Below are 10,435 nucleotides of genomic sequence, written 5' to 3' on the forward strand. Positions count from 1 at the left end.
CCGCCCGCCGCCGGAAGCGGCGGGTGTTCCCCTAAAACACGGCCGGAAGCAGTGGAGAGGCTGGGCGGGCCATGGCGAAGGCCAGGGTCTCGCAACGGGGCCGGGGACGGCGGCGGCCCTCGACTTGGGAGATCTCAGATTCAGACACCGAGGGCCCCACTGGCGCGGAAGCCGACTCAGAGGCCGCCGCGAGTGCCTGGGACCCGGCAGAGAAGCGCAGGGCGGCGGCCGAGGCGCTGCGGTTGCTGCGGCCTGAGCAGGCGTTGCGGCGCCTAGTAGTGCGTGTGGACCCAGGTGCGCCCGGGGCGCAGGGCGAGGGCGGGTGGGGGCTGAAAGAAGCTGCTCTTCTGCTAGAGCTTGGCCTTTGGAAGCTCCCCTTAATCACTGGGAGGTGGTCCCCGGCCCCCTGCGGAGTGAGAGGGGCATTTAAGGCTGCCTTTTGGCCGGAAATTGGTGCGGAGTTCCCACCTGGGAGCTTATTTAAAAGACAGACTTAGGGATCTAAACCCAGTCTGCGCTATTGCAGCCAGTGAGGGGAATCAGTGCATTTATAACATGCAGCTCAGGCTGCGGGTCTGCTGTGAGTAGCGTCCTCACAGGGAGGGAAAGGAGTGACAGCTGTCTCTCCATCCCACCCCAGCCATCCTAGAAGATGCTGGTGCTGACATCCTGATGGAGGCCTTGGACTCCCTGGGCTGTGAGTACCACATTGATCCGCAGCGCCCTGCTCGGAGCCTCAGGTGGAGCAGAGTGAAGCCAGAACCTTGCTTCCACAGTGTGAGTGCCCCTAGTTCCTGCCACCAGCAGCCTTATTTCCTGGGTTTACATAGTGCGGCCCTGGGTTGGGTGTTTTACCTCATTGATTTCAAATGAGGCAACTGCTGTAATCACATGTAAACTAAGAATGGGGGATGCTGAGTGGGGTAATAGCTGCTCTGCCGGTCAGTTGCAGGGCTAGGTCCAGGGTCTGAACTGAGCTGGTGCAGAGGAACGTTCCACCCTCACTGAGGCTGTGCTCAGTGCTCCAGCCGGCCCTACAGACTAGGGCTAGTCTTGGTCTCAGCAGGAGACCACATTGGCTTCTGTAGAGCTGTCCTAGTGGATATGGTATTTGCTGTGGCCATGAGCCTCAGAGCTGTTGTGATGCCCAGGGAAAGGCCCTGGGGCACTCAAGGCGGAGGATAGACAGCCATGCTCCTGGATATCCCCACAGGTGCCTCCTGAGGTGTGGGCTGCAGGTGAGCAGGACCTCCTGCTGCTGCTGCTGGAGCCTGAGGAGTTTCTGCAGGGTGTCCTCCAACTGACCCAGGTGCTCGGTGGGAGGTTGGGTTCCCAGCCTGGAAATGCTGCTTTGCCAGTCTTGCTGAAAGGCAGAGGGGATGAAGAGGGTGTGCAGTGGGTTGGGGCTCCTCTCTGATCAGCAACCGAGATGTTATGGTTGAGATAGGAGAAACCATCTGGACTCTTGGCTAGGGAGCATATGGGAGTTGCAGCTGCTTCTAGAGGGCAGAAGCCAGGATAAGGAAGGCCCTCTGGAGAGGTGAGTCAGAAGCCAGAGGCAGGAAACTGGTGAGAGGGAGCCTGGGGCTTCGGGTTGGCTTTGCCGTCCACCTGTTACAGCAAACAGCTCAGCCCCCGCCAGGCTGGAGGAGCAATGGGGACTGCTCAGCTGATGTTTGCATCAGAGTGTCATTAGATTAGACTCTGCCCAGTCCCAGTGTCTGAGGTTCAGCATTTATCAGGTACCTGTTGCCAGGCAAATGCCAGACTGGGTACAGAGGTGGACCAGGAATTAGGGAGGGGGACTCAGCCCAGCACTTCTAGGAACCTGGGACATTCCTGGAGGCTTTTGTAGGTCCCCTTGACCTCGTGGGAGGCACACAGCTTGTTTTCTAGAGAGCTAGCTGAGCAGAGCAGGTCCATTCCAGTCTTATCCCAGCATCACTGGGTCATTCTTGCTCCCCTTCTTTCTGCAAACTGGCAATGGTATGGTGGCCTATGGGCTCTGCCTACTGCAGCCCGGAGGAACAGATGTGGTAAACCTTCTTGACTTGCAGATCTGTGGCTCAACCTGCTCGGTGCCTTGGATACCTCCTGAGAGCCCCGCCTGCCCTCACCTGGCTGTCATCGGGCTAGATGCCTATCTTTGGTACCGGCCACCCTCACTCTCTTAGCAGGCCTGGCTGGGATGGGGAAGTTCAGGAAAAAGGTTGGGGTAGCTCCAAGGCTGCTGTGATATAGCTAACCCTTCCTTTTGCTAGGCGGTGGGGGAACCAGAACTCAAGGAGGGTGGGACAAATGGGGTGTTGGGAGCTGGAGGGACAGTCACCTCTGCTCAGGTCTCGCCAGCCCGACACCCAGGAGATGCAGCAGCCAGAGAATCCAGGGGTGGCCCATGCTAAGGTGGCGGTCAGCTGGTCTGAAGTGGAAGAGGTAAGGGCACGTCAGGTTGGGTGAGGTAGTTGGCCTTGGCTCTGGCACTAAGGCAACTGAGGCCCAGCAACTGGGTTTGGTCCCAGGGTGGCATGCGGGGTTTGTCTTAGCTGGGTGTCCCCCAGGGGAGCCCTTCTCTGACCCACTCCCATGGCTTGCCTCTTTAGGCCTTGGTGTTTCTGCAGCTCTGGGCAAACCTGGACGTGCTGCTAGTGGCCTCCTGGCAGGAGCTGAGTCAGCACGTGTGCACCTTCACCAAGGCCCTCGCCCAGCGCCCGTTCAAGTGTGTGACCTCCACCCCAGATGATGGCTGTGGCTGGGAGGGTGACAGAAATGCCAGGAGGGTGGTGCATCCTTGGCCTGAGAACAGATGACTAAGGGCTTTGTTGAGCTGGGGGTCTTGGTGGTCAGGAGAGATGAAGCCTCTAGAAGCCTCCCTGCACCCTCCCTGTCCTCAGGCAGTTCCGGGAGTTCCAGGCATTTTCCTTCTGCACTGCTGGGCGCTGGATGGCAGGCGAGCGAGTGACAAGAGATGGCACAGGGCTGTGGGGGGCCTGGTGGCGGCAGATCAGGCAGTTCAACCGAGTCAGCCCAGCCGTGGCCGACGCTGTGGTCACTGCCTACCCCTCCCCACGCCTTCTGCAGCAGGTGGGCCCTTTCCCTACCCTCCCCCCCAACACTCCCAGATATCTACAGACATAGGGTCCCTGAGGCCCGCCTTGCTTATCCCTGTGCCTGCCCTAGGCTTATGTGGCCTGTGGCACGGAGCAGGAGCGCCTGGCCCTCCTGACTGACCTTCCTGTCAAGGTGGACGAGGGCAAGAGGCCCCGAAGGGTAGGGCCTGACCTTTCTCGTCGCATCTACCTCTTCCTGACCTCCACCGATCCTGATCTCCTGCTGGACCTGAGCTCCTGACATTCCTGCTAGACCTTCAGGGACTTCTCTCACCAACCAGCAGGACAACAGGCAGCCCAGCAAGGGACTGACCAGAAACCACAAGGGGTGGGGAGTGGGGGGAGGAGAGCAGCCATCTAGCATAATCTGCATTGGCCTGGAAGGGGCTCTCAGTCAAGCCTTACCCCGAGGGGCAGGCATGGGTAGCAGGGAAGGTTCTTGGATAACTGGGATGAACAGAAGAAGAAATTCCAGCAGATGCCAGGGGGGCTGAAGGGGCTGAGGTGGGGTTCACATGCTCTGGGCCCTTTAGACACGGGCTGCAGGCCTAGTGGCTAGCTGGGACAGCCAGGAAGGGCTAGGGAGCACCCAAGTCCCTGCTGGGGACATACACCAGTCACCTGGAGGCTTGGGTGTGGCACCTTCAGAGAAGAGAAGCAGGGAACAAGAACCAGGCCACCTCTTCCCAAGGATATTGAGATGACCAAAACTACAGGAGAAAAACCATGGACACACATGAGCCCCAGGCCTCAATCCAGACTCTTTTAATTCTACTGCTGTGGAGGTGTTAGACATAAACTCAAAGTTTATTACGGTGGTTTCAGTCCCGGACAAGAGGAACAGCAGCTGACAACATGCAAAGCAAGTGAAGACAAACCCAAGGCCTCCCAAGGCCAATGACCACAGGAAGAGCTGACCTCTAACGAAGCTGCAGACCACAACCTCTGGGCCTGCCGTCTGAATCCAGAAGAGCTGGGGTGGCCACTCCCAGGAGACTCCGAGAAGAGAAGTGGCAGATCCCATACCCAGCACAGGAAGCAGATGGATTCGAATAGTACTGATCTCAGGATCGCAGGGCCTGTGGCCCCTGAGCCCCTGTAGCAAGGCCTATCCCAGCCTCATACAGCAGAGGCACAGCCCAGACAGACCTGGGCCCAACTCTACATTCTCCGGTTGCCCTGGAGCATGGCCCAAAGGAAGGGATGGAGAAAATGCTGCCCAACCCCAGAAGGCAGTTTTCATTGAAAAATAAGTTAGGTCCGTCGGCAGCGCTTCCTCTGGCAGCGCCGGGTCTCAGGGCTGCTGGGACTGGCTGTGGCCTTGGGTGAGGACGCAGGGGACTTGCGGCGGCCACAGCTCATGCTCAGGACCCAGCCCAGCTTGTGGTGTAGCACCTGCTTCAGGCCAGGTGGAAGAGGAAGGTCCTCAAGTGTGTCCCCGGAGTCAGGTAGAAGCTGGCGCAGGCGGTGGCAGCACAGGTACTGCAGGGAGGTGGCACTGGCGCAGGAGCGGATGACCTTCATGCTGCTCTTGGCTGCCGTGGAGCATACCATCGGATAAAACTTCCTGTTCCGCAGCTTGGTGGCTGCCACTCCTGGAGGAGGGGGCACAGCCTGAACTCTGGGCCAGGTGGGGACATCCTCCTGAGATAGCAGAGGACTTGGCCCTTGTGCTTTCCCCACCTTTGGAGACCCTGAGACCTCAGGCTTCTTCAAGGACAGCCTTTCAGGAAACCTTGGGACCACTCAGCCTGCGCCCCTGCCTCTGCTTCCTACAGGCTCTTGATAGCAGTCATATCCTGCAGGCATATGTCCCCCACCCCCAGGTCCGAGCCACCCTCACCTATGCACTTTCTGTTCTTAAAGAAGGTCAGTGTCCCATGCCAGGTGTCCAGGTGCACACCAATGATGGAGCCTTGGCCAAACCGCGAGGAGAAGCTTGTCTTGTCGCCCTTGTGGTGGAGGAGCCCTGGCGGACAGCAGGGTGGGGGTGAGCCCTGTTGCTTGGTGTTCCCTCCTAGCCTGTCTGCCCTCGGGGCCCCATGCACCTGTGTAGGAGAGGCCCCAGCTGTCCTCATCCCTGCCGAGCAGGCTGCAGAACGTGTGGTGGTACTTGTCCAGGTCCACATCTGATGTTCCAATGCCTACCATCTGGGGATAACAAGCAGGGCAGAGGGGGCCCAGGGCCAAGGCACTCAGCATTATCTGTCCCCCTATCATGCCCTGCCAGCCACTTACCATGTCGGTGCCATAGACAGGTGAGGTCATCTTGATCTCCCAGAAGTGCTGGCCCTCCCCCAGCTCCTTGGTGCCTCGGATGGCTGCTGTACCGCAGCTGTACTCCACATGGAAGTTGACCTTCCGGTTGTCACAGCTCAGCAGGGTGGCTGAAGACTTATTCAGGTCATCCCAGACCCAATCAAAATCTAAGAAGAGAGGCCCAGGTTGGGGCAGTCTCCAGAACCCCAACCGGGACCTGGAGGCCCACCCCAGCCAGCCCAGGTGGCCCCACACTGGGTGCTCACGCTCATCTTCCTCCCCACAGCGGCAGTCCTTGCCCCGGTGGGCCGTGTGTAGGCTGCCACAGAAGGAGGCCTCACTCTGATTGTCACAGTCACAGAAGGACTCCCCTGTCACGGGAACAGCACTGGGGATGGATGGTGGCAGGGACGAGTATTCAGGGTCAGAGTCTGAGTCACTGTGCTGGGAAAAAAGGGCAGACTGTTACCCGCTGCTGTGCTCTCTGTCTTCCATCTGCCCAAACGCCCCCCCACCCCCAGGCCAATGGGTGAACTGCTCTGATACCCAAAGGAAGGGATCTGGGAGTTCACTCAGGTCCCAAGTGCACAGCTGGCTCACCCTTCCATAGTGCCCCCAGAGTGACCCTTGACACTTCTGGCTCAGGAATTGAGGCCTTCAGCAAGGATGAGTACTCAGAGTCAGAGGCCCTTCCCAAAGGTCTACCAGGCTGCTGGCTCCCTGAGAGTGGGCTCAAGGGCTAGACTCCACTTCTGCACAACCAAGGGAGCATGGAGGCCCAGGCACTGATGAGCCCACAGCAGGACTGTGTTTGGCCGTCATCCTCTAGGCAGCGTCTAGATCATGGGTAAGCTGTGCCCCCCCTCAAGGGTGGCCTGAAGCAGGGGGTCCCCTTGGCAAAGTCCACTGTTGACCTAATAAAGGCAGTCTGGGTCTCCCCACGGGTGCCAGCTGTGTTCCAGTGAGGGCTTCTTCACTGTGACAGTGCTTACTTGCCTTCCTGGGCTACAGCCCCCGTCATCTTTGCATGTGGTGGCTGTTAACCCCTAATCCTGGACCCTGAGAAGCTCAGGGGTCTCATGCTGCTAATCTAAGCCTCTGTCATAGGACAATATTCATTGAGTGCCTGCAGGGTGTGGGTCTTAGTCCTCACAGTGCCTGTTCCAAGTCCAGGGCCTGATCCCTGCCTGTGCTGGTCAGATTCTGGCAACCAACTGATCCACACTCCTGGAGACCAGCAACAGATGTTCTCTGTGTACCTAATCAGTCCCTCTCTGAAACTACAGAAACCCTACCAGATGCCCACCTTGACTCTGGACCTCAGCCTAACCCTTGAGGGGATGAGGTCTCATTGCCTAGGGCCCAAAGGGTTCAGATAGCTTCTGCCTGACTGCTTTGCCAGCCCTTGTTTGCTCAGGGTCCTGGTCAGGTTACAGTCTCCATCCTCAGTCTCTTGGCCTCTGGGTGCTCCCCTTTCTGACCTGGTATAGATCCTGCCAACCTGAAAATAAAGCCCTCACCTCCCATCAGAGCCAAACAGCCACCCCACTGGCCTGGCCCCTCTTCCCTCACGTGTCATGGCAGGGAGAGAGTCTCTTTGCTCCTAAATGGCAGCTTTCAGGTATCAACTCAAAGAGGCTCATCCAGCCCTCCCTCCCAGGACCTCTTCCTTCTCATCTGCTCCCCTGACAGTCTCCTTTGTCTTGTTGACCTGCCTCCCACCGGAACAGAAACTGTAGGAAAGAGCCAGGTCCTCGATTCTTTCCTATTATACCCAGGGCCCGCACAGAAGCTCATGAATCAACCAGAGAAACTGAGCTGAGGAGGTTGAGCCCCAGTCAGAGACAGACTCAAGAAAAGAGACTGGAAGGAGGCCTAAATCACCCTACTAGTATGGAATGGTGGTCCCCAAAAGCCAAAGCAGGCCAGGCAGAGGCAACCCCCTTCCCATGGAGTCAGGTGCACAGACCTAAGTACCACAGGCCTGGAGGTCAACCTAGGCAGGGAGCAAACCTGCTCCAAATGCAAGCCATAAGGGTAGAAGGAAAGGGAGATGTGTGTGTTCAGCTTTCAAAGGTGCTGGGTTAACACTCACCTGTACGCATGCGTGCGCACACACGCACGCACACACCTACCTACTCCAGGCCCATTAGATGACAGGGCAAGCCACATGCAAGCATGTGTCAGACACTGTACCCCAGCCCCCTGACACCTCCGGCATCCCACAATGATGAGCCAGCAAGGCAGGAACAGACAGAACAATCTGCTCCAGGCCATGTAGTCAGGATGAGCTGGAAGCAGGGCAGGAATGCAGGCTGGGGCCTCTTGCTGGCTTGGGCAGAGATTTTGGGGAGGCCCCAGGAAGAGGCCTAGGAAGGACACTGGCAACCCAGAAGAGTCACCTCAAATTCTCCCCCAAGGCCTGCTGGTTCCACAGGGCTCAGCTGCCCTCACTCTAGGGAGGAGCGGTACCTACCCCCACCCAGGACACGTGGGTGAGCCAGGGCAACAATGCAGGGTAGCTGAGACAGCACAGACAGGAAGCAATGGAGGTACTCAGGGCGGAGCCAACCTTTGGCTCCGGTCTAAAGTGACAGAAGCCACAATAGGTGCAAAGGCCATGCAGCCCTGCCGTTCCACCAGGGATGGGTATAGCCAGGCTCTGGCTATAAAGCCCGCAGGTACATCAGGCAGCCTGCACTGAGACAAACAGCTAAGCTGCTGTACCGACCACCTCTACAGTTCTGGGCTCCTAGAACTCTGAAGCCACTGAGTGGAGGAAGGCACAGGAATTATGGTATTTGAGAACAAAAGATCCCTTTTTTTTTTTACATGCACATACATGAATATAGAGCACATATCTGTACACACAGGAACTGTCCAGGGTGCACATTGAGTTAATGATGGCTACCTTGAAACTGGCAGAGTAAATGGAATGGAGATGTTCTGTTGATTGAACTGACAAAAAAACCACCTGCCACCCTCTTCAGTGAAAAGAGTATAGAGAGGGACATGGCATCTGTCATGAGGTCCTGTTACCCCCAGGGCCACCTGGGTCCTTAATCATGGTAAACCCTAAGTGAGCAGTAGAATCCTATTGTTTCTATCCTCTGCCCTCAGGGGGGTCTCATTTCAGGCATGGTCTGCCTCGGAGGTCTCCACACCTTAGTCCAGCGGTACCCACCTCATCTGCTGTGACCTACCTGCCCATCAGAGTCATAGCCCCAGCTAGTGGTCCCTGCCAGAGCCACAGCCCGGGCATCTGCGTCTCGGCGGGCTGCACTCAAGACAAAATGCCATGCTCTGCTGCTCCGGGGGCGCCTGGCCATTGTGGACAGGATCTGAAAGAGGGAGAAAAAAAAACAGGTTCTAAGCAAATGAAACATGCAGAATATTGGAAGGTCTCCCAACTACCCCTGCCCTTAGCCCTTGGCCAACTGTGCCAGCACCCCCGCAAAGGCGAAGGCTTTCATGAGTCACGTGGGTGCTGAGCTGGGACTCCAGAACTCTCCTCACAAGCTCCTACCTCACTGCAGTGTCCAAGCACCTTGATAAAACCTAGGTAGAGAGTGTGTAAAGCCATCCAGACATACATGGCTCTCAAATGTATATCTCAGCCCCTCTCTGAGCTCAGCCTCAGGAACTCAGCTGTCCAGCCTATATGTCCCTCAGGCATCTCATACCTCACCTGGCTCCTCCTCCACTGCCTAGTTTGACAAATGGCATCTCCAATCTCCCAGTTCCTCATGCCATACTCACAAGAGTCATCCTTGACCATCCTTCCTCTTTCCCATCATGGCCCAAGGGACCCACACATCCCCATGCCACCTCCAAAACATGCCACCTCCAAAACATGCATTGAATCCATATGTGCTACTCGTTGCCACCACCCCGGTACCACCCCACCCATTTCACTCCCTACAGCCAAACTGTTTTTGAAACATCTTTAAATTTTAAGTAAATCTTAACAAACCTTAAAACTCAGGGCTTGTTAGAGTTCTTAGGATAAAAGACAAAATCCCCCAAAACCCATCAAGTTCCCTTGCGCTTCTCGAAGCCACACTGGCCTTGTCCCAGTTGCTAGTTCTTCCCTGCCCTTTGCCCGGATGCCTTCCCCTTCTCTCTTTGGCTCTCAGCTTCCGTATCCTACTGACAGTAACACCTCGATTTCTATGATGATCTACTGCCTAGCTCTCTTCCGGACTGAAGTCCCCAGAAAAGGAGTGACTGTTCCGTAGTGAGGTCCCCCAAAGCGAAAAGGCTAGAGCTGTCAGTGTACGAGTGCAGGCAACTGCTTTCCAGAGATGAAAGCGCCGTCTGCAGAGCTAGGTTCCCCTCCCTCCAGCAACGCCGCCGCGCGGCTCCTTCACCCGCCAGCCGGAGCCAGTCCTGGAGCCGGCTCCAGTCGGCTGGCCTAGTCACCATCCGCTGCGTCTGCAGAGCACAGTCGGCGCCACGCGATGCACGTGAAATGACCAGCCCATGAGACTGTCCCCTCCCCGAAGCCGGCGGCACATCGCTGGCCTCGAAGCAAGGGGCCTCTTACTAATTCTAGTGTCGGGAGGTGCTTACTAATTCTACTCCTGGCGCGGCGGCGGGCCTACTGTGCAGGGCAGCCCGCCGGGCCCTGGCGCCGCCTGAGGGAACAAAGGTACAGCCAGGCTCCACCGCTGGCGGTCCCGCAGGGTCCCCAGATTGTCCGGCGGGAAGGCGAAGACGCGACCTGCCCTCACCTGCGCTGCTCCGCCGCCGCGCTCCGCCGCCTGCCGTGACCCACTTTCCGCTCCCGAGCGAGACGTAAACAATCCCCGCCCACGACCCGCCCCCCGCGCCTCATTGGTCCCACTTGTCGCAGGCGGGCGCTCCTTGCCCGGGGCTTCGGCGGGGGGGACGGGCTGCGCGGCACACGGCTCTTGCCAAGGGGTTGCTGGGCCTATCAATCCTGACTCAGCATCCCCATTGGTCACATCTCAAGCTGTCGGGCGTTGACACGGAAGTGGACCTTCTCCTGTACGTTGTCCGCGCCGGAACCTGCGTACACCCGTCGTGTGATCTGATTGGCTGAGAGA

At 57.7% G+C, this 10,435-nt stretch overlaps 2 protein-coding genes across 6 annotated transcripts; one reads left to right on the forward strand and one right to left on the reverse strand.

The window, feature by feature from the left end:
* The first annotated feature begins 42 nt into the window (after positions 1-42).
* On the forward strand, positions 43-6,346 carry EME2 (essential meiotic structure-specific endonuclease subunit 2). 3 transcript variants are annotated; one of them, XM_039884904.1, is made up of 8 exons: positions 43-294; positions 641-777; positions 1,214-1,309; positions 2,058-2,149; positions 2,262-2,433; positions 2,601-2,716; positions 2,892-3,081; positions 3,178-6,346. In XM_039884904.1, the coding sequence occupies exons 1-8, from the start codon at positions 72-74 to the stop codon at positions 3,346-3,348; spliced, it is 1,197 nt and encodes a 398-aa protein (XP_039740838.1). In that variant the 5' UTR covers positions 43-71; the 3' UTR covers positions 3,349-6,346. The 3 variants fall into 3 exon arrangements, with proteins under 3 accessions (XP_039740838.1, XP_039740839.1, XP_039740840.1); XM_039884905.1 differs by having other exon boundaries at positions 2,340-2,433; XM_039884906.1 differs by lacking the exon at positions 1,214-1,309.
* Positions 3,857-10,304, reverse strand: SPSB3 (splA/ryanodine receptor domain and SOCS box containing 3). Of its 3 annotated transcripts, XM_039884909.1 has the most exons (7): positions 10,100-10,294; positions 8,570-8,707; positions 5,633-5,810; positions 5,346-5,533; positions 5,156-5,258; positions 4,951-5,076; positions 3,857-4,702 (listed from the first exon to the last, which is right to left on the reverse strand). In XM_039884909.1, exons 2-7 carry the CDS (start codon positions 8,693-8,695, stop codon positions 4,362-4,364), a joined length of 1,062 nt encoding a protein of 353 aa, XP_039740843.1. In that variant the 5' UTR covers positions 8,696-8,707; positions 10,100-10,294; the 3' UTR covers positions 3,857-4,361. The 3 variants fall into 3 exon arrangements, with proteins under 3 accessions (XP_039740843.1, XP_039740842.1, XP_039740841.1); XM_039884908.1 differs by having other exon boundaries at positions 5,156-5,533; positions 10,100-10,304; XM_039884907.1 differs by lacking the exon at positions 10,100-10,294 and adding an exon at positions 9,939-10,086 and having other exon boundaries at positions 5,156-5,533.
* Positions 10,305-10,435: the final 131 nt, after the last annotated feature.

Source organism: Pteropus medius, unplaced genomic scaffold (assembly GCF_902729225.1).
Source record: "Pteropus medius unplaced genomic scaffold, Ma_sr-lr_union100, whole genome shotgun sequence".
In the NCBI taxonomy this organism is placed as follows: Eukaryota; Metazoa; Chordata; class Mammalia; order Chiroptera; family Pteropodidae; genus Pteropus; species Pteropus medius.